Below are 23,764 nucleotides of genomic sequence, written 5' to 3'. Positions count from 1 at the left end.
CAGGGTCTAAACACTTTCCTGTTACTCTCACTGCTACGCACCAGATTCTGCAGCCTATAGACGTGACGAGAGAAAGGAGGGGCAGAGAGGGAGGGAAAGGGGAGGCACTAGGACCTGTTGGCTCCTGCAGTGGAGGTCAGGGGAGTAGCTGTGGGACTCCAACTTTTTCAGAACATTCAATTTCTCTTAAGAGAGAGTGGGAGCAGGGCTGGAGTGGATGGCACAGGACCTGGATACTCGCATTTTGTAACGCTGAACAGGAGCGGGCACTGGGGATAAGCCTGTGGAGAGTTGGAGAGCTGGAATACAACCAACTTGGGTTTTGGACATTTCACTAACGTGAGAGGAGAGCAGCTGTGAGGTAAGCAGCACTGGGTGCTGATGTTTTGAATTATGAGTTTCGTGGAATGCTCGTGAATGCTTGCTACCTGTCAACAAGCAAAACAGGAAGCTTTTAATCTGAAATAAGCCCATATCCTATGACAGGAAGACTCAAGGTGCTGCTGACAAGAAAACTAATGCATGCATTGAAAAGAAATAACTTGAGTGATATACTAGATGGTATCTGGAGGGGAGTGGACCATCAGAAGTGGAGCTCACTTCAACAACCTCGAAAAGTTAAGGGATTTAAAAGAGAGAGAGAGGAGAAGAAGAAAAATCCAAACAGTTTCTGAATGAATTCCAAACCAAATTGTGTGGTTTGGACAAGAATAACATGTGGTATTATGAAAACTCAAGTGTTCTGGGGTGTGAGATGACATGTAGTTGAAGCATGAAGAGATAAAATAAGAGGTCTGCTAGGTGCTTGAGACCCCAAGACTTTGGAGAAGTATGCTTTCCTAAGTTAGAGACCCCTAAAACATCCAAACTCTCCCTCACTCCTCCTTTCACTTTTTCTTTCCATCTATCCATCAAACCACTCATGTTACACAACTGGAGGGTCGCGCTATCGTTGCTTCATTCCTCTCTGAGACATGGAACACATTACAGATTTTTATCATTTTCATCTGGGCAGGAGCTGTGGTTAGCATGTCAGACGGCTTGGCTTTAGGACCACTGTTGAAGTCTGAATACACAAACGGGAGGGAGAAATTAGCACAGACGTGGTTCCCAGGCAGAGGGATTTTATGAATATTTGGCAGAATAATGTAATAGATCAGTAAAGTTGGAATATACAAATAAGACATGTTTTTTTTAACCCATAAGGAACTGAATACCATCCAGAACAGGATGGGCAATTCAGTGAACATCTGCAAAAGATGTTCCTCGTGAAAGTCCCTCGTGAAGCCTGCACAAAAATACTGTGATTATATACTGTGTAACGTAACTTTTGAAATTCCCCCAGAACTGTATACATAGGCTTGCCCTAGGTGTTTTGGTCCAAATGCAGGTTGATGGCCCTCTTGAAGTAGGTTTGGATAGAACCCAACGTTTACTTGACACTGAGTGAGTGAAGCCTTTCAAATTCCCAGATGCTCTCTTGTCCTGGGGCAGATGGACAGTGCTATTTTTCTTCCATACAATGATGTCGGCTATTATTATTCATGAGCAGGGTCATGTTTCCCATTGAGCCTGAATTAAAGGTTTCTCTCTGTAGATCTGTGCTCACATAGCGTAGCGTGCCGCTGTGGTAATGAGAGGTAATGAGGGCTTCTAATGAGGCAGGTGGGCCACTGCCAGCAACTCCCCTGGGTGTTTAAGTTACCAAGGCCGAAGACTCAAGCCTATAGCTTAGTACCGGCATTGGCCATGTATATATAAAATAACCCATTGACTATATGGTCCGATAAGACCACACTGACCATCTGGCCAAACAAAAAGATGAGGTGGATTTAGTTTTACTCACCCAGCATTCCATATTCACAGACAAAATACAATCAAATTTTATTTTAAGGTCCAATTCTCGCTATAAACAAACCATTAACTATGACTTTTTCCTTAATAAACTCCTAATTTGCTGCTTATTAATAGTTATTAACATAGATGTTAATTTTAGGCATTGCGTAGAATTGGGGATGTAAAATATGTGCTTTATGTGTACAATATGTGCTTTATTAAGTACTAATAAGCAGGCAGTATGTTAATAATAGGCATGCTAACAAACAACAAGTTAATAGCGATAATTGTTCCCTATACTAAAGTGTTACCTAAAATATTTCTGCAGACCAATAGCTGTGTTCAGACTGGAAACCCGAAACAAACATGCACTCAGGGGTCCTGTTTGACTCTTCCTGTCACCTGGCTGAAATGATCTAGAACATATAGTATCTTCTGATGGATTTCAGAGTTTGGACAGCCCTGGGGCTCTTGTATGCACTGCCAAGACAGTTTTATGAGTATTTGAGCTTGCTTTGGAGCGCTTCTGTTTAGGATAAGCCATGTTTGTTTCTGCAGAGAAGACTGACTTTCGACAGAGAGCAAAATGTAATGCCCCTATGGCCACACAAGAGCTTGAAAATTGTTCCCATGGTGATTCACGCAACATTTGAGTCGGAAAGTGAAGGTGATAAATTAATAGAATGATTTTAAAATGAGGTACGATGCTGGAATCTATCAACGTCAGTACAGAAATGCTAATAGATGACAAAAACATGTGCTTGACATGCATGACTGTTGGTATAGGTTAAGTTAGACAAATTCTGCAAATCATTTTTGGTAGAGCATTGCAATGCCAGAATTTTGTAATTATTTATTTATTTATTTATTTTTATGTTTGACAGAGTCGTTTAACCCAAGTTCTTTCTCTGAGATCAGTTAGATCGTGCAATAATGTCCAAATGTAAAAAATCTTTGTACAAAGAAGAGGATTGTTTACATGCCCAGACAGATGCTTGAATGTATTCATGAATCTTGGAACCATTCTCAAGAAGACTATAAACTCACTCTAAAAATCTATTTCTCGTTTAAAACCCTGATGCGATTTCTATCGAAATGTTTATAGGATATTATTCCTCTGTTCCAAATAAATCATAAAATTCCTTGTCAAGCTGTTTTAGTTATAGCTGAAGTCAATTCTTCTTGTTCATCTGAAGTGGTTGACAGTACTTTTTTTTTTTTTTTTTTTTTTTTTTTTCCTGCAGGAATCACAATTTAAATGTGCTGCAGCTTTTTTTCTGTATCATAACTGAGATATTTTTGTTTTCCAACATGAGTGTAGTGAAAATACTTGTTACACTATAGTTTAGGGACCAATTCTCACTATTAACTAGTTGTTTATGCACATTTCTAGCATATTGGTTGTTTATTAGTATTTATAAACCACATTTTATTGCCTTGTTCTGATTGACCATGTTTTACCTTACTATTAATAAGTAGCAAATTAGGAGTTTATTGTCAAAAGTCATAGTTAATTAATAGTGAGAATTGGTCCCCAAACTAAAGTGTAACCAAAATTATTCATCAGCACAAAAATTTCAGTCAAATGTTGAATTGAATTCAGTGAGAATTGTTGTTGCTACCCATTTTATGCATTTCACGTATCATTGTTATTAATTATGAATTGTGTGAAATGTCCAAATGATTGATTTGATGGATTGATTTACATCAAATTGCTGTGCTGACTGATACATTAGAGTGTAAAACAGCAGAAAGTTTGTAAATGCTTTTACAGTCCTGGAATATAAGGAAACAGGAAGATGCTTAATGGGCAACTATAGTTTTGCTATAGTGTGGGGTGGCATTTTATTCATTATTTATTCAAAAGAAGTATGAACATCTATTTGTCTGGGTAAAGGGTTTACATGCCCTATTTCACAAATTATTGATTAGTGACATAGAAATAGTACAGATTGTGAAATATTGCCTATTTGTTTTGCATAACAACATTACTTTGTTTTAAAGTTTTAAATTCTAAAACTTTGTTAATGTCCATGTTTAAATTCGTATTTAAAGGGATACTCCACCGCAAAATGAAAATCGTGCCATTAATCACTTACCCCCATGTCGTTCCAAACCCGTAAAAGCTCCATAAAAGGTATGAAAGTCGTCGTCAGAATACTCCATCTGCCATCGTCCACGCCACAAGGATGCACTGTTTCTACGTGTATTTAGCTTTGATTTGAAAGAAAACAGCACATCCTTGTGGCGCGGATGATACAGAAGAGCATACGCAGCATACAGTGATATGGAGAGACACAGAGGAGACTGTTGACAAAGGAATTGTTGAATAAAGTCGTTATTTTTGTTTTCTTCGCTTACAAAAATTGTTCCCGTTGCTTCATATAACCCAGATTGCATGTCTGATGGCAGATGGAGTATTCTGACGATAACTTTCATACCTTTTCTGGACCTTAACACTATTATTTACTTTGAAGTCTATGGGACAGTCACAGGCCTCCCGGTTTTCATCCAAAATATCTTAAATTGTGTTCCGAAACGAACAAATTTTTTACGGGTATGGAACCCGTAAACCCACATGGTGGTAAGTATGGAGTATCCCTTTAAATCCCAGATTTTCGGTGTGGTCTCAGGCTTTTAGACCTCTGTGCACTGTTTATGCTTTATGTCCTTTTATGGTTTGCAAACATTTTTTTTCTTACTGCATGTTCAAGGTTATGTCTATGCCTCTCACAGATCTGAATCTTCCCTTTCATTCAGCTAACAAGCGAACATGTTTCATCCAATCCTTGAGAGCTGAGGTTGTGGACTTATGTACACAGCTGACTATTTGACTATTGACATTTTGGGTCGACAATCGCCACTTAAATAACAATTGGGAGAAGTTTGCTTGACAGATGTGATATGCCCTAATTTCAGCTTGACCGCAGAGCATGATGCTTTCGCCTGTGCCCCACCCACTGTATTTCTGTTTTCATTTCATAGACAGATTACATGCTTTGCTGTGCTTGCCTCTACATGAGGTTGTCTCCAAAACATACACAGAACAGACACAAATGATCAGCAGGCTTTGAACTTGCCGCAAACACCTTCCCCTTGTGGGCCCTGACTTTATGTTCCTACTTTGTCTTTTGCTACTGCAGGTGGGTAAGTAGACAAGTAATTTCATGTTTAAGATTAAAAGATGATTCTGACAGCTGTGAGAATATTTACCGTGTAGTTTAATGTATGGCTCGCTTTCTGTGTGTACATTGGTGGTTGTTGCATAACGTGTCCATGGACGTTGTTTTTATCACCATGAAGATCTTCGGTTTAAACATTATGTGAATATATACATGGGTATCTTGAGTCTTGTAACTGGTCACTATTTCTTTTTGACCATTTTTAATCACTTCCACCAATTCATTTTAAATGGGCAAATACATTTTTAGAAGTACAAATATTGCATAACAATCATGTACAAAAATGTACATTAGAATGATTTTAGAAATGTGTTTTATAAAATGGAAAATTGCAGACAAATGGCATTAAAAATCTTTTTGACGAATGGAAATTAAGTCACAAACTGAATAAACAGTTATACAGAAGTTTAATAAAATGGTCAAATCATGCATCTTTTGCATCCTCAACAACTGACCCGAATTAATTTTGAAAACTTTTATATCACAGAGATTGGATTTAATTAAAACTAACAGATTTCAGCTTTTCTTTTTGTTACATTAAGGACATTTTTTTTTTTACAATTTATATGACTTTATTTTCAATATCATTATTATTATTATTATTATTATTATTATTATTATTATTATTATTAATTTACTCTTGTCCCAGAGCTAGACTTTCAATCTTAAAATATGAAATTGCCTAATAAAAATATGAAGTGTTAATTGTAAAGTTAATTGTATATCTATATCTATATCTATATCTATATCTATATCTATATCTATATCTATATCTATCTATATATATGACCCTGGACCACAAAACCAATCATAAGGGTAAATTTTTTGAAGCTGAGATTTATACATCATCTGAAAGCTGAACAAATAAACTTTCATTGATGTATGGTTTGTTAAAATAGGACAATATTTGACCAAGATACAACTATTTGAAAATCTGGAATCTGATGGAAAATCAAAATATTGAGAAAATCGTCCAAATGAAGTCTTTTGCAATGCATATTACTAATGATAATAATTTTTGATATATATATATATACTGTAGGAAATTTACAAAATATCTTCATGGAACGTGATCGTTACTTAATAATTATCCTAATGATTTTTGGCATAAAAGAAAAAATTTTGACCCATACGAAGTATTGTTGGCTTGCTACAGATATACCCCAGCGACATAAGACTGGTTTTCAACGGTTTTCAAAAGTTTTTTGAAAAGCTGTTTTTCTTTTCTTTTTTTCTTTTTTTTTTCAAAAGCTGGATTTTTTTTAAACTGTGCAAAAATACTTTTTAATTGTGTATGTTTAGAATACATACAATGTCACACTGTATGAATTTACACTTACAGTAGCAAGATAAAGGAGTTGGTCTTTTTATAAAAAATAATAAAAAAACTATTTCAATTATAATTTCCACATAAGATTATTATTAAACAAAACATCATTTGAGTTGTGATGTAAACGACACTGTAAATGACAAATTTCTTGACTTAAAATAATATTGAAAATTGTTCTTCTGTAGTGTGTTCATATATTCTTTTGGAAATTGAATAATCCATGATTTTCTAAATGTTCAAAGGGTCAAAATGCATGTAGCTCAAAAAAACACCTAACGGCACTCTGCGAACTGCATTCATCTCAGACGTTGCGAGTGTGCTTTCTCTGTTAGGATTTGTGATTGCTTTCATCAGTGTTTGCATTCAGCTAGTAGATTTTCTTCGTAGTGTCTGTCACTGTGCATAAGACAGTATGTGTGACTTCTTGGTAGCTTCCCACAAAATGAATTCCACGTTGGATTTACAGCCTTGAGATCTATGGGATCTACTACAACCTTTCACATTTCCACTGTGTGTGGCCTAAGAAGAATTATCACGCACCTCTCCAGAGCGTGTCTAGCCAGTCGTGTCTGCGTGAACTTCTAGCCTGAGTCATTCTGTTGGCACTCACAGCTGCTCAGCATGAATGCTTGTACAGCTTTAGAGTCCATTTCCTGCAGCCATATACACTCATTAACAACAACCTGTAGACAGAGATGTGAAGCCATCTTACCTGCTTTCACCTCCACATAATTGGAAGAGATGTTTGATGTTAAATCCTGCAAACAGATGATGTAACGCTTTGGTTTTGTTAAGATCTGAATGAATGGTGTTAGTCACGCTCACTACCAAGTTTTCACTAGCTGGAATATCTCCTCCTTCCGAAAACCCTAATTGTGTGTTCTCCTCTGAGATCATTCTTGCAGCAGTGTTATCTTTGCATTATCTATGCTCAGATATTGTTTAGTCTCACAGACCAGGTTTCTGACTCATAACATACACAGTAATGCAGATCTATAGCTTATATTTGCTTGCTCTGTTTTATTTTGAATTTCAGAAGCACCAATAATCCTTGATTACAGCTTGAACATCAAATCTTGTTTGCTTATTTGATGTTATTGTGGCGCTTTTGGAATTCTTGATTCTCATTGGTCAATCGTGGCAGTCAGATAGTATGTTTGTATAATGACTTGGAACTGTATAGCAAGTTTAACAAATGTAATTGCTGAGGATTTATTTATTTTTGAAGCACACTGTAAAAAAAAAAATGATTTTCTGTAGTTGTCAATAAAACAGATTATTGGGGTGTGTTTTACAAGAAACTACTATTCCAATCTTTCCACTTTAAGATGTATTGCTTTCAATGTGTTTCTAGCCATTTTCTTGTAATCATTCGTTACATTTACTAGAAATTTCTATGTGAAAACTATTTTAAAGTAAAATTCAGCACCATTTTTTTTTTCACTATATAAAGGAATTTTCTTATCATATGAGCAAATCAAGCTTGAAGCAGCTCTTCATATTTTTGCTGAACAGAAAACACAATGCATTTAATCAAATCAAAAACATGTGGACATTTCTAAACATCTAATCTAATTTCTAGTCTAAATATTTCTTAACTAAAAACACATGGAAAGTAAATTAATTACATGAAGCATTCAAACAAACCAATTCACTTACGCATTCATTAAATTTACCAAAGCTACATACAAATGGAGCAGAGAAGACAGCTTTGGATACTTAATTATGGACTCTATTTACTCAGCTGCAAAGTTGCACATGCAATACAATAAAGCAAAAACAACAATGTAGCATTTTGCAACACTACACTGTGGGAAAAAGTACCTTTTGTGCTGGATAAATTTCACTGTTTTATGAGCTATAGTTATGGTTCTAAAAAAAAGCATTGTTACTGCAAAATGCTCTTATATAGAGAGAGAACATTTAAATCATTGTCATTAATAAATCATTTAATAATATTTTGTCATGCTTTAAATAAGTACACTTTCAGTGTGTTGACTAAAATACATATGAAGCACTTGATTATATAGTGTGTTATTCAATTATTACATTTAGATTTAATATAGTTTAAATCTACTAAATTGCAACTGTTGTTATAAACGTGTCATTTCAATTATATTTAAATGCATTAGACAAGCTTCAAAAGAAATTATATTAGATTTTAGTTCACAATAAATGCTTGTTAGTTCATTCAGCAGTACACTTTAGCCATATTTCTGTATTTCAACTATTACAATAGTAATTACAAAATGACATAAAAATGTAGCAAAGTCAACTAATTGCATTTAATATACATTATATACATTACATATAAACTCGAATACATTTTCATTTAATTGCAATTACATGCAATTAAGTGTCTGAAAACATTAATGTAATAAGCATGTAATAAGTACTCTTTTTAAAAGTATGTTAAAGTACAGTATACTTCTTTTTCACAAAGGAAATCATTGTGCAGGTCCTTTCTCTCTCTCTTTCTCAAAAGCATCAAGTGTGTTTATCCAGTATTCTCACTATATGAGTACAGCAAACAGCTGTAAAGGTGCAAAAAAAAAAAAAAAAAAAAAAAAAAAAAAAAAATTATTTGCAGTGAAGTAGTAAGACACCATTCACATTCAAGTAGCCTAGAAGACTGTTTAAAACTCTGTTCGCTGACCAAATCCACGAATCTTTCTGTCAGCCGTCTGATAGAGGGCTATGCATGAAGCCATATATATTTCATGGCTGTCAGCTATGGTAAATTATGTTACGATGAGTGCAGACAGCCGAAGGTCAAGTTTAAAGCAACTGTTTTGAACAGGAATGGTCACAATGAAAGATGTTAAACCCATTGAGACTAAGTCAAGAAGAACGAGCACAGCTCTTCTTCCAACAGCGTAACGACAAGAATTTTTGCTTGGCAAGCCCGTCTCTAATTCCAATCAAATTCTTACAAACGGAGGGGAAAATATGGCATAGCATTAACTAAAACATAGCCATGTGTCAAGCAGAAATTGTTGAATGTCAAGACTGTAAAACTCCAGCGTTATGGAAAAGACGTTAGTCGGACATCCAGGGTTTTCCCAAAAACAGTGGAATAGTTATGAACACTAAACAGTGAAAAAAAAGAAAACATGATTCCTAGTCAGCTTTATATCTCTCGAGGCCTGACTGGCAATGACAGTTTGGAAGAGTTCATTAGGAGAACTTTAAACGCCATCACACTTCAGAAATTCACAGGCCATTGAAATGTTACGGGCCTCATGGGACAAGAGAGACAAACAAATGTGTTCCCAGAGAACACAAGCCAGAAATCTCTAGCAACGGTAGGCCAAAGGATCAGGAAATTTTGGACTGGCAGCTCAATGGATGAACTCAACAGTTGCATCACATTTGCACATGGTTTTGCACCTGCATCTTATTCACGAACTAAAAGAAATGACATAGTGCTGCATCGTTATCAATGGCCATTGCTAGTCGGCTGCATCCGAGAGTGCAAATATATGACGTTATCAACAGGTGTAATCCATTTTTACTGAATTCCTCAAGTGTGTGAGTGTTTAGGCCCCAGTGTAGGTCCATTAATACCAAACGTTTGTTGTTTTGTGAGCTGAGTTTTCGCTAAAGCAACTTTTGCTAATTTGGAATTCAAAAGTGGCATCAAAACACCATAAAATCATGCTTGAAACTAAATATCATGGCTCATTTGAAATTGAAGCTGAAGTGCAAGTCGGACTGAATGTCTTGTACCATGTGAAAAAATAGTTTAACAGTAAGCAATCAGCCACTATTTGAATAATCTTTTAAATCCTGCTGTATTAGCTCATCTTCTTTGCATAATTGCACTCAATGTGATATTCATTGAGCTGTCGATGAAAAATGATTCCTACTTCCTCATGCCACCGTGCAATCTCAACCTCACTCAGACTTCAATTAGCAACATAACAGCCTCTTAACGAGACATGCCAAAATCTCCTGAAACAAATTGATAAAACATTTGCCTTGGGCTTAATATGTCTATCATTATGAGCTGAATTCAGCCGCTACTGTTCACCCTTTGCTAATTACAGCTTCCTCTCAGAGCTTTAGTGAACAGGGATAGTCAGGTTTGTTCATTTAGAGGACTTCCTGCTCTACAAGGCAGTCAAATTTTATTTCCTTAAAAAATAAAGTTCTTTTTTATACGTACTAGCTAACCATGGTAAATGTTTAGCTTAGGCACCAGCGACTACATTTCCTCTTGAAATGAGATCTGTGGCAGGCACAGTGGGGCAAAAGGAGTAGTTTTGCAAACCATAACATTTATTTTGAAAACCATGTAATTAAATTTGCCTGATAGGAATAAGCAGTTTGTCTACAATTTGGAAAATGGTTAAAGAAGTAAATTTTTATGCACTAGTAGCTAACAATGTTAAAGAACCAGTCACTACATTTTCATTTAATTGTTTTTCAGAGCACTGGAATAACCACAATTAAAAAAAAAAAAAAAAAAAAAAAAAAAACCTATGTAACACTCCCTTTATTTGATATTGGCTGATAAACAGACAGTCCCACCCCAGACTCTCGCAAGGGGTTAAGCTGTTTCTAAATGTGTTACTGAACTTAACCATGAATAAATAGTAAATCACGTGAAGAAAAGAAAGAAATCTAGAGAATGTATTGGATGTTAGCATGCTTATTGTGCCCAAAAGCATGATCTATTTAAGTTTACATATCGTATAACAAGAAGCTATGTTACTAGCCACAGGTTGAGAGCTGTAGTTCCAACCACACAAGTTTGCAAAAGTTCATTTTCAGGAAATGCAGAATCAGTGAATTACGTTCGCAACAACGGAACTTGCGACCATAGTTGGCTAAAGATACTTTTGGGAAGGGAACCCCAGGTCAGGATATTCAAACAAACAGACCACAGTGTTTACACTTTTTAGGTAGTCAGCCTACCAATGGCTTATTTAAAGATGTCTCTGCATATTACGCTAGGATATTAAAATATATTTTAACACTGAACAAAATTACACACAGCACCTGTGCGATGCTTCAACCTTCAGTATGCAGCTCCAATGAGGACAACTGGTTCAATTCAAGGACTGAATTGTGCATTTGGTGTGTTTTTTGGAAGAAACACCAGCATTTGCTACTTCAGTGTTATTTCATTAATTACTTATGTAGTACTTATGTATGAACACTTAAGTGTTTTTTTCCCCCTAGCAACCAAATGTATTCAGTAATACTTAGCTCACAGAAAAAGCGGAAACTCTTCTAATTTCTCAAAAAGCAACAGGTCGTTTATGCTGCAGCACAATGTGAAAACAAATGAACTAATGTTCCCAAAATTTGGTGTTGGCACTAAACATAAGACTCAAAGCCATATCAAATCAACTGTTCAGAGTGGGAGTTGCACATTGCAGCAGTGCTGATGTTTTAGATTTAATCAAGAAACCATTACATCATTCTTAAAGCAGTGCTAAATTCTGACCAAGACTTAGGGGACACAAATGTTGTACAGTGCTCACTTACAGCCCTTGTCCACTCGCCTCCATCTGTTTAAATTGTTTGGAGGAAAGGCTCTGAATGATCTTAGCTGTCAGCCTATCCAGGAAGTCTTCAGGTTTGTTTGGGAAACATTTGGCTGTCCTGTGAGCTATTGGCAAGCTCACCTCAAGTGATTTCTCATGCCTGAGAGCTTTGACAAAGACAACAGCCTGTACAACCATCACATCATATGACTGAGCCAAAGAATGTGCCGTATACAAAAACAGTCAATATCACCTTAAAAATTAGCCTAAATTAACAAAATTCACTTTGATTCCATGTTTTCTTTTAATAATTTCTGTCATTTCCCTGTCAAAATAATAAATAAAAGGCAAGTTCATAAATTTTTGTTAGTCAATGAATATTTTTGCAGGTCATTTTTGAAAGAGTAGAAAGGTTAATTGTTATCACAATGCTTGCACATCCTAGACAAATTTCACGCTACTTCCTGTTCACTGTTGTACTGTCTACAAAACAGCAGCTGTGTTTAAAATACAATTTCACAGCCGTCCCAATGGTGGTTTCGTCTTCTGCCAAATTTACGATGAACAGACATCCATGTGTATGTGCCGTATGTATCTGTGGCCATATGTGTTTGTTTGTGCAACTCATCATTAACATAATAGTGTTGGAATTCCATCTGGAGGCTGTAATGTTATTCTTCAACTCTTCAACAGAAGTAAATACAATCACTCCTCAAATTCAGTGCAGCTTTTGGACACATTTCTCCTGAGGTCTGTGTGCGGAAGTCTCATTCTCATGCGTATTCCCCGAAGATAACCGTGAAAGATTTACTTTATGCCATGTGTGATGGATGCTTCAAATCATGGTGCAGACACAGGTCAGGGCAAAACTTTGCTGTGGTATTTACGTGTTTCCACAGGTGCATTTTAGTATTGTTTTTTTTTTTTTTTTAGTTAGTAGAATATATATATATATATATATAATATATATATATATATATATATATATATATATATATATATATATAATCAAATTAATTATAAAATAAAACATGTATGATTAATATACATTATAATATACATGAAAATTTATATATTATTTATTCCCTTTTATGATTTTCAAGCTTGTATGTTGTTATTTTTCAGTAAAAAAAATCATAACAAGAATCATAACAGCTAATTTCCATATAACAACATTCCGCAATGGCTACATCTGTCAAGCTCAAATAAATAAAATAAATAAATAAACAAATTATATAAATAAATAAATGTGTGTGTGTGTGTGTGTGTGTGTGTGTGTGTGTGTGTGTGTGTGTGTGTGTGTGTGTGTGTGTGTGTGTGTGTGTGTGTGTGTGTGAAGTATCATTCCAGAAAAGATGAAAAAATACACCATGATTTACCTTTTAATGTCTAAAGGGAATAAAAGTCATTTTAGTTTTATCTGAACAATTTAAATAAAATTTATTACAAATATATTTCAGAGCTGGTCTTTGTCTCCCCTTTCACTTATATTATATGAAGAAATATATTACTTTTTTTCTCTCTCTTTCCACAAAAGAAAGGAAGTAATGACATTAATGTGTGTAAATAATGACAGAACTTTGATTATTGGGTCCTAAAATCCATTCTTGTGTGTATCAGTCTCTGTTCTAGGAGAAAACTGTGTTGAGTTCAAAACAGCTGTGATGATTACAAAGGATAGAGAGGATTATATATCAGCAATCAGACGAGTTTACATTCATCACCATAGTTTAGGAGTGAGATGCATTTATTGTATGTGTGAAACTGTGTATGCATTGCAAAATACATATTGCTGTTTCTACACACACACTAGACCATGCTTTTGCAGCATTTAGTTTGGAGAGAGGTCATGTTCTGTGCCATCAGCAGTTCTGAAATGTAATTTGGTATTTGAATAACTCTGTGAAGTCTGTCAGACAAATGCTCAGCCGTTTCCCATTCTCTTTCTCTCTCATTTCTCTCTGTCTTCCTCTCTCTCTCCTTTTGTCATCTGTTGATAAAAAGAGGCCATCAGTCTTTAGCACTGCTTCATTATCTCTGATGTGTTGTCAGCACCTCAAAATAACCCAAAATACAATGTTGACACTCACAACTAAATCTTTTAACAGGTTTCTAAACTTACTGACATGCATTCAGTAAGAAAAAAATAAAAGAAGAAGAAGTGTGTCTGTTCTACATTATTTATGTCAAAGTGCAAATAGTGTAGAATTTTTTTTTTTTTTTGTAATTTTTTAAAACCTTTAACTGTATTTTTTTTTTGCATTGTGAGTCATAATCTTAGAATTCTGAATTGTGAGATAAAGTCACAATTAACTTATTATTATTATTATTATTATTATTATTATATGTAATGCTACACATTTCAAACAGCACTTTTTTGTCACATGACCTTACTATATTAAATAATGGTGCCCAGTTATCATATTGTAAATATGTTATTAGATGTTATGTAATGTGTGATATGAAGTTATTTTCAGTACAGTCTGTACTAATAATGAAAAAAAAGAAAGAAAATTTCATTCATCATTCATTCATTCATTCATTCAGGCACCTTCCCACCGAGAACTCTAATCATGTTTTTGCATAATAATGCTTTTAAGTTAATTACCAAACGTATCTTTATAAAAATTCACAATGTTGCTGCACATGAAATATAACATGGAAATCATTAAATAAATATTTTTTTCATTACACTCATAAAAAAGAATGAACTGAAGAACGTTTGCTTCAGCATTGCTGCTCATTAATGGAGATCGATTGGCGCATAGTAGATTTAAGAGCCTTGTCTTATGAGGCTCGTTTGTGGCTTTCCCCATGTCATTAAGCATAAATAAAAACTCATATGAAACATGTCGTTATTGTAGTTAAGTGGGAGGGAAAGAATTCAGGAATTCCTGTTAAAGGTGAGTTGACATGGAAAGTGGATATTTTAGGCCCTTTATTAACATTTCTCTTACGTTTTTTTTTTTTTTTTTTTTTTTTTTTTTTCTTTTTTTTTAGCTTTAGTTTGCCTTCACATTAAATACAAATTTTCAAAGCTCATAAAAACAGCATGCATAATAATAATAATAATCAAAAACACTTTTAGAGAACCACCATATGTGCTTTTATTTTGAGTAATTTTTATTTAATTTGTGTGTGTGTGTGTGTGTGTGTGTGTGTGTGTGTGTGTGTGTGTGTGTGTGTGTGTGTGTGTGTGTGTGTGTGTGTGTGTTTATTCACAGTAAAAACAAAGTAAATATCTGCTTTTCCATGTGCAGATCAGCTTCCCTCTCAGCTTTCACTCATTTTTTTTTTTCCTCCACAGGAAAGTAGACCATGTTGTCTTGTGTTTCTTTTACCATTAAAATAAACAGTGGATAACAACCACAAACCTCAAACCACTGTAATCTCTCAGAAAAACCCTCCTGTCATCACCAATTTCTGCCAGAGACTGTTTCAGGTACCAGCCTGTAGCCGAGCCTGTGTTTCACGGTCATGTGATAAATGTTAGATGTTATGAAGGTCTGTGAGTGAAGAAAAAGTGCATTTTGAGCAGTGCAGGATGGAGGTCTTCAGTAAACCATTTTGACCCTCAGTGGCTGCGCTGCACTGTGTGTTTATAAAGGTTTCACCAAAGGGAGTTCGGAGCTAATTTATGTAGCATTCAAAAGTGAACAAAGTGTACTCGGAGCCGCGGGACTAGAGGGCTAGTGCTTGTGTATCAGTTTGATGAGTGTGTGTTTATACATGCTGCACATGTGCTGGTGAGGAGCGCCGTGGACCTTCTGATTTCTGTACAAGAGAGCAGCAGCTCCATAGCTTTCCAAATAACAATCAAAACATTTTAAAATCAGGTTACTTAAAATGTGTTGGGGTCAAAAGTTTAGGTCAGACTCTAAATGTTTCTTCAAACTGTGACAAAGGTTATGAGAGAAATTTCGTAATATTTTCAACTCTTTTAAAGCACTTTTTTATAAAATAATAATAATAATAATAATAATAATAAATAAATAAATAAATAAATAAATAAATAAATAAACATTTATAATTGGTCCCATTAACTACACTTAAGCATACTTTTAAAAAGAGAACTTATTATGGAAATAATATACTTTAAAATAATATAATATAGTGAACTGAATGTTTTCAGACACTTAATTGCATGTTATGTACAATTAAATTAAAAATGTATTACCGTTTAAATTTGCTGAATGCATTTAGGTGAGCTTAACAATGCTTTTGTCTGACTCGCTTAAGTATATGTAATTTCATAAGATTCTATTGTCTTTAGTGTATTAAATATGCTTTATTTTGTTTGAATTGTACAATGTAATTTAAATATATTTGTGATTACTCATTTTTAATGATGAAGTTTTAATTTAGTGCATTTTTAGTGGCCCTTTTATTTGATTAATTTTATGTAATATATAATTTTATATAAGTACAGTTTTTAAATATACCTGAAGATTTGAAGTTCACAACAAGTGCACACTGAGTACAGATAAGCACACTTCTTTTTCACTTCACTGTAAGTGCCTCACTATGACCCAGATTTAAAAAGAAAAGAAAAGAAAAGAAAAGAAAAGAAAAGAAAAGAAAAGAAAAGAAAAAAGTCACTTGTAAAAAGAAAAGAAAAGAAAAGAAAAGAAAAGAAAAGAAAAGAAAAAAGGAGGGACCAATAGAAATGAATTTTGTGGTATTGTACATGCTGTTAGTTGAGCTTCACTTGTAATGAACCTGGAATATTCCTTAACAGGTGTGATTTAAAACCTTGCAGTGGATTCTCAAACACAAAGAGCAGCCCACACAATGTGTTTACAACATACAGATGAACAAGATTTGTAATATTAATATTATTGTTAATGTTATCCCAACACTACTAACTTACATTAAATTGTCTAGTTTTATGATTTAGATAGTTATGAAAATGCTGGCGTTCATTCACAGTGTAATCCAGATGCCAGGCAGCACATTACTGGAGGTGTGCGTGACAAACATGTAAGTGAAGGCACAGTGTTAGGTTATGTTAGGTTAGGCTAGGAAAGAAGAAAATTTCCCAAATTAGGGTTAGGTTAGGTTAGGTTAGGTTAGGTTAGGTTAGGTTAGGTTAGGTTAGGTTGGGTTGGGTTAGGTTAGGTTGGGTTGGGTTAGGTTAAGTTAGGTTAGGTTAGGTTAGGTTAGGTTAGGTTAGGTTAGGGTTAGGTTAGGTTAGGTTAGGTTAGGTTAGGTTAGGTTAGGTTAGGGTTAGAGTTAGAGTTAGAGTTATGTTAGGTTAGTGTTAGAGGTTAGAGTTATCTTAGGTTAGGTTAGGAAAGAAGAGAATTTCCCAGGTTAGGGTTAGAGTTATGTTAGGTTAGGTTAGGTTAGGTTAGGTTAGGTTAGGTTAGGTTAGGTTAGGTTAGGTTAGGAAAGAAGAGAATTTCCCAGCCTAGGGTTAGAGTTATAAGATAAGAAAGAAGAGGATATCATATAGTTAAGTTAAGTTATAGATTAGGTTAGGAAAGAAGAGAATTTCCCAGCCTAGGGTTAGAGTTATGTTATGTTATGTTAGGTTAGGTTAGGTTGGGTTAGGGTCAGGTTAGGTTATGTTATGTTAGCGAATGAACAAATCCAGAAATTGAGGGTTTGGTGGCATCTGGGCAGTATCGTGTGTGAGAGCTTCCCCAGACGCTAACAACGGGTGTGGCCTCGGTTTCAGATCTTATCCTCAGCTGCAAAACATATACAGCCAAACATATACACAGCAATAGTCAGCAGAGTCATGCATGGATTTATTGTTTTTAAGCTCTGGTTCCATCCTGTTTGTTTGTTTGAGAGTTAAGTCTATGACTTGCTGCCATGTGCAGAGCTGCAGTGACAATGAATGTCTTTATTTACTCCTAGATGTGTGGACGAAAGTTTTGTGCAGGTTTGCCCTCTAGTGGTGAATGGAAATAAATCACTTCTGTCTGTGTTATACTAACACTTTCAATTACATGTTTAAGGGGTGGGGGGATGGGGGTTTATGCTAAAAGAAGATTTGTTATAACACACAATCAAAGTGTCTTAATGTTTTAAATAACTTTTGTGAAAATGTCAAAATATGGGTGATATAATACTCCATCATCATTCAGCGTAACAGATACGTATATTTATGCAAAAATTTAACAACTTTTACTTATTCTGACCTGTACTTATTAAAATAGGCTATATAAAAGAATGAATTATCATACTAAATTTTATTATATTATAAATGAATAAAAACTTCTTGCTGACAAACCGGTAAAACCTAGTGATGTAAAGGATAGTGACAAAGATTGTTAACGATTTAAAATAACAGTTAACGAGTTTTGGGGGCTGCACTGTGATCTTTAAATAGTCTTGTAATGTCATCTAATGGTTCTGGTTTTAAATATGTCTGACAAGATTTTTGATATACAACCCCTTTTCATCTTTGACCCAAACCCCCTTTGACTGTTTGGGGTCAGTTTTCGCTTGTTTGTTTTGTTTTGTTTTGTTTTGTTTTGCTTGTTTGTGTGTTTGTTTGTTTTATATCAGGAGAAATTGGAATAGAACACGTAGAAAATATGTATTATTCATCAAAGAAAAAAAAAATGTCCACAAATGCATGATTATATTTCCACAAAAAATATAAACAAATGCACAACTGTTTTCAGCACTGATAATAATAATAATATTCTGTTTCTTGAGCAGTAAATCAGAATATTAGAATGATTTCTGAAGATTATGTGACACTGAAGACTGGAGTAATGATGCTGAAAATTTAGCTTTGATCACAGAAATAAATTACATTTTAAAATAGAAAACAGCTATTTTAAATTGTAATAATATTTCACAGTATTACTGTTTTTACTGTATTTTTGTCTAATTTTAGATTTTATACTGAGCATAAGAAAAGTTTTAATGTCAAAAATATAAACATATATATGCAAATTATATATGAAAGTCCACATATACATATGTATATTTTGTTATATTATATTATATATTATATTATATTACCTATTTTTTGGAGGATGCGTGGGTATTTTTTACGGATGATTTTTTAATTATATTTTATTTATTTATTTTATTTTATTTTTTTGATAAATGTTTTTCGTTTTTTAAGTACACATCATGTGTGATCAGCTGAAAGCCACGGCATACAGATTGCAGACCATCTGCTCACTGTTCTCTCAAAGTTAAGGGTTGTGTTTTAAGACCACATTTAAAACTGTGAAAACTGCATTTTATGTCCAACCATCAAACCCTTATGTACACTGCATGAGAGCATAGATGTTGTGTAGTGCATTTTGATCAATACCACTATTGTTGCACAATAAGCATTATTAATTTGCCTACAAGGACTATGAGACTGTGCCAGCACAGACTTGGCATTACGCCTGTTCATTGGCTCTACCTTATAAATAGAGTGGCGGTGTTTGGAAACAGGCTTGTCTCTCTGTTTCACACTATACTGGATTTTACAGTAAACATGATCATAGGCACTGGGTGAGCAGGATCGTGCTGCGACTGTCTCTAAATAATTATTTTACAAATATTGACTTTACTTAACTCCTTTTGTCACAATACATTTTGTAGGAATGTTTACGAATGAGGTGTAAATATGGAAGAGACTGTTGTTTGCAGGGACTAGAACGAAATTGCTTTGGATTGCTTTTGGAAAAGATGTTTTGCTTATAAGCTGTGCAGGTAATATTAATCATAATCCAATTTAGTTTGTGTAACAAATTTAGATGTTATTTATTGTTGGTGATGCAATAACTAGGTCTGCTGGTTACTAAGCTCTCTTTTAAACAAATTCCTTGTTTGATTTCCAACTATATTAAAGCTTCAATATGTGGCATTTTTGATACAATTCAGAAAGCTCAGCCTGATGGATGGTTTCTAATGAAACACTTTCTAGTGTGTTGTTTAGATGGGGCAGAGGTCTCATTATGAAGTGTCAAATATCACACGTTTAATGGAATATTGTCACATTAGGTGGTTAAATGTTGCAGGCAGCAGACATGACTCATGGGCTGGGTGAGCATATGGGAAATAGAGTGTAACACTGACCTTTCTGTGGTTTCAGAAGTATTTTTTTCCATTCATATATATATATATATATATATATATATATATATATATATATATATATATAAACATTACAATAAAGCATATAAAAAAGTTAAGTTAAGCAAACAAGACTTTGCAAATTAAAATAGTATTTTAAATTAATTTATAGCAATATACAAAAATATCAACACACAGTCTTTTAAGAGCCTTGTGGCGTATTGCAATTCATCACCAGCAATTTTGCACTTAAACTAAAAAAAAAAAAAATATTTATTTATTTACTTGTATATTTAAGAAACTACAATGTCATACTTTTGAAGCATATAGATTCATTTAAAAACCTCCACTTTTCACGAAAGGTTTAAAAATTATATTATCGTTACAAAACAATTTCTCAGAGAAGAGTAAATTTCTGTTGTTGCGCAATGTTAATCAGAATCCACTTTTTTGTTCAGTGCAGAGTCCTGCAACCTCACGAATCCTCTCATTATAACAAGCATAGCATAGACAGGGTGTAAATAAGAGATTCACTGTACAGCGCAGAGAGCTTTGTTGATTGTAATGGAACTTTGTGAGGTCACGATGAATGAAGGTTAAAACAATTGTCCTTGTAAATCACTTTAAGGATCAAACTTTAAGAGTCAAACATCACCTCGTAATGGGAAGGCTCATTTTTGTTATTGATCAGAAGGTACTCCTAAAAAGAAAAGTGTGGAGCCTTTTATTTTTGTGTCTGCAGCTTTGAAGATTACATTCAGCCCACTAGATGCATATACTTGAATGTTGTTGTACCTAAAGAGCCATGGTATGTGTGTGTTTTACAGAAAGCAGCAGACACACAGGCCAGTCCTGATGGCAGGTGCTTGGGGGTCAGCCTGCACTGGACTCTGGCTCTAGCAGCCCACTGGGCCCTCACTTCAACTCTGAACATTTCACAGGTCAGTGAGCAGAGATATGTACTGTATACACTCACACACTGGTCTGGAATGCATCTCTGAGTCAATATCTTTTATTATTAAATTAATAATATTATTCAGCAAGCATGCATTAAATTGATCAAAACTGACAGTAGAGACTCTTCAAGACAAACAAATTTTTTTTCACCATTTTATGTTTTGGCAAATTATATTAGTTTATAAAATTCATAAGTTTTTGTATGATCTGCCCCACTGATGGTTATGTTTAAGGGTAGACGTTCATTATAAAAGTATGTTTACATGACAACGATGTACTAAAAACAGAAATGTTTTTCCTTCATGCTTTTTTTTTAAGTTTTGCATACTGTACAGCCAAAAATGTTATCAAAGTGTTTCACTTTCACAAGGATCTGCAAAAATAATTGAAAATACTGTATGATTCATGCCAGGCCAGTAGTTGGCGATGTCAGTTTACACAGAAACACTACGCGCCTATAGACTGAACACATAATACGCTGATGTCACCATTTTCACAAATCTGCATTTTTGTTGTTTACACAGGGATGATAACGGTATCTTTTTTGAAAAACTTGCACTTTGAAATCCGTTTTTCAAAAGCTTGTGTTTTTAGGCCCCAAAACACTGTCATTAGCTCAAAACAGTGTTGTGCAAAGACCCCCTAAAAATCATATGTTTTCATATGATTCAAATCAAACAAATTTATACAAAATTGACTTTGTAAAATAGTTACTTTTTCCCATGAAATTGGTTTGGAATTTTACATTCTTAGAAACATCTGTTTTAAATAAATGTTGTTCTTTTGAAGCTTATGTTTTAATAGTAAGAAACATATCAGCATATTAGAGTGATTTCTGAAGAATCATGTGATGGTGCTGAAAATTCAGCTTTGCCATCATATGAATAAATTACATTTTAAAATATAGTCAAATAGAAGACAGTAATTTTAATTTGTAATAATATTTCATAATTTTACTGTTTTTGAATTGTAATGTAAATGTAATTAAAAGTTATTTAATTTTAATTTAATTCAGCCTAAATAAATGTCTTGATTTAAATATGTCAATTATTTTGGTTTCGTAATAGTCATTAAAATAATCTCAACATAAAAAAAAAAAAAATGCTTCATGTTTTGTATTTTTTTTCCCTTAAGATTTTTGGGTGAAATATGCCCTGGACAGGTTTTCGAAAGCTTTCGTGAAACTCATACTGATGTCAGATTATTCATGCATAGCTCAGTAATATCTTCCATATGAGCAGTTCTCTATACCTGCTGCGATTTTGAACAGCCAGTTTCTAAAAATTTTAGAGATGCACATTTCCATGTTGTTGATTGTCTTAAATCTCTTTGCTAGCAGGACGAGTGCCCATGAGGTCGTTGACGCTGGTCCTGCTCGTCCTGATCAGCGTCCAGGCTGCACTCATCATGGGAGGCCACACCCAGGCGCAGGGGCCAGCCAATCAGCACGCAGCAGCGCATCACTCACCCAGGCCTCGCAGCCAATCCAAGCAGGACTCACACTACGATGACCCAATCCCCAACGTGGACCCCAAACTCTTCAGCAAGCGCCGTTACCGTTCACCTCGCGTGTTGTTCAGTGACGTGGTCCCTACAGAAAATGATACGGGGAGCCCAAGGCGCCCGCGTGTCCGGCGGAAGGCCAACGATTTCTTGCATCGCGGTGAGTACTCAGTGTGCGACAGCGAAGAGCACTGGGTTGCCAACCTGACCCATGCTACAGACTTAGCAGGCAATGAAGTCACGGTGCTGCCACACGTTCGCATCAACAACGTCGTAAAGAAGCAGCTGTTCTACGAGACCACGTGCCGTGTGTCGAACCCCGTCGGAGCCCCCAAGCCGGGTCAAGGAGCCAGTGGCGTTAAAGCTGGAACCTCTAGCTGTCGTGGGATCGATAACAAGCACTGGAACTCTTATTGCACCAACACGCACACCTACGTGCGGGCACTAACGACCTACAAAAACCAGATCGCCTGGAGGTTCATCCGAATCAACGCCGCTTGCGTGTGCGTCCTCAGCCGCAACTCATGGAGGCAATGACTGACTTATTGACTGGTGTCTCAGCCAATCCACTGCAGCCTCCTGTCATAAGCCCCTCCCACCCATCAATAATAACAGCCGTACTGCCAAAGTCGGTGATCCGAAACTCCGCCCCTTTTCTGATCTCTTTATGACATCGCAACCCAGTCCCCTCCTACCCTACCTCACTCTGTAAATTATTGGTCGTTTAATTTATGAGGACTGCATGACATATTTATATAGTTTATACAGTCAGAATATAAATTTATATATATATATGTGTGTGTGTGTGTGTGTGTGTGTGTGTATACAGTATACATAAAGCAAGCTTTTGTTGTGTTGTTGATGCTCTTATTTATTAAACACCTCACTTCAGTATGTCAATGCAAGACTGCTTCTGTTGTAATTTCATTCAGTATTCTCATTAAAACGTACTTTTCACAAAAGCAGTTAATTTAGTTTGAAAAACCGACCTGATCTCATGAGAAACTTAACTATTTTACAATTCTGTATTCATTCGTACGACAAAAGCAAGCGTGAAGGTCCAACTCTAAACATAACCGTCAGTGGGTCATAAGCAGATCGTACGAAGATGTAGAAATGAGACTGAGTTGTGTACAAATTACGAGCTACGAACTACCATAAGACTGTGTTGGAAGAACTGCATACAGAGCTTTGAAAGTTACCAATATGCAAACTTTATTTATATACAAATAATTTTAAAGTAATAAAATGTACATTTGTGGTACTTATATATCTGAGGTATAAGTAGCATTTAGGGGTAAATTAAACTACAAAGATGTACATTCAACAGTTCACGTTAACCATATTTCAAAGACTTACGAAATTGCATATAAAGATGTATTAAAGTCCTACTTAATTTGTTCCAAAAAAAAAACAACCACACA

At 34.9% G+C, this 23,764-nt stretch overlaps 1 protein-coding gene across 5 annotated transcripts; it reads left to right on the top strand.

Moving 5' to 3' along the window:
- The first annotated feature begins 99 nt into the window (after positions 1–99).
- Positions 100–23,231, top strand: LOC109072067 (neurotrophin-7-like). Of its 5 annotated transcripts, none has more exons than XM_019088351.2 (3): positions 100–361; positions 20,708–20,821; positions 22,174–23,231. In XM_019088351.2, exon 3 carries the CDS (start codon positions 22,188–22,190, stop codon positions 22,875–22,877), a length of 690 nt encoding a protein of 229 aa, XP_018943896.1. In that variant the 5' UTR covers positions 100–361; positions 20,708–20,821; positions 22,174–22,187; the 3' UTR covers positions 22,878–23,231. The 5 variants fall into 5 exon arrangements, with proteins under 5 accessions (XP_018943896.1, XP_042568595.1, XP_018943897.1 ...); XM_042712661.1 differs by having other exon boundaries at positions 101–361; positions 22,177–23,231; XM_019088352.2 differs by lacking the exon at positions 100–361 and adding an exon at positions 19,029–19,517.
- The last annotated feature ends 533 nt before the right edge of the window (positions 23,232–23,764 follow it).

Source organism: Cyprinus carpio, chromosome A23, assembly GCF_018340385.1.
Source record: "Cyprinus carpio isolate SPL01 chromosome A23, ASM1834038v1, whole genome shotgun sequence".
NCBI lineage: Eukaryota > Metazoa > Chordata > Actinopteri > Cypriniformes > Cyprinidae > Cyprinus > Cyprinus carpio.
The sequence above is the reverse complement of the archived record's forward strand: the minus strand, read 5'-3'. Positions and strand labels throughout refer to the sequence as shown.

What these genes read in the sequence shown, in the direction of transcription:
- LOC109072067 (XM_019088351.2), top strand. Translation starts at nt 22,188, where the DNA reads ATGAGGTCGTTGACGCTGGTCCTGCTCGTCCTGATCAGCGTCCAGGCT.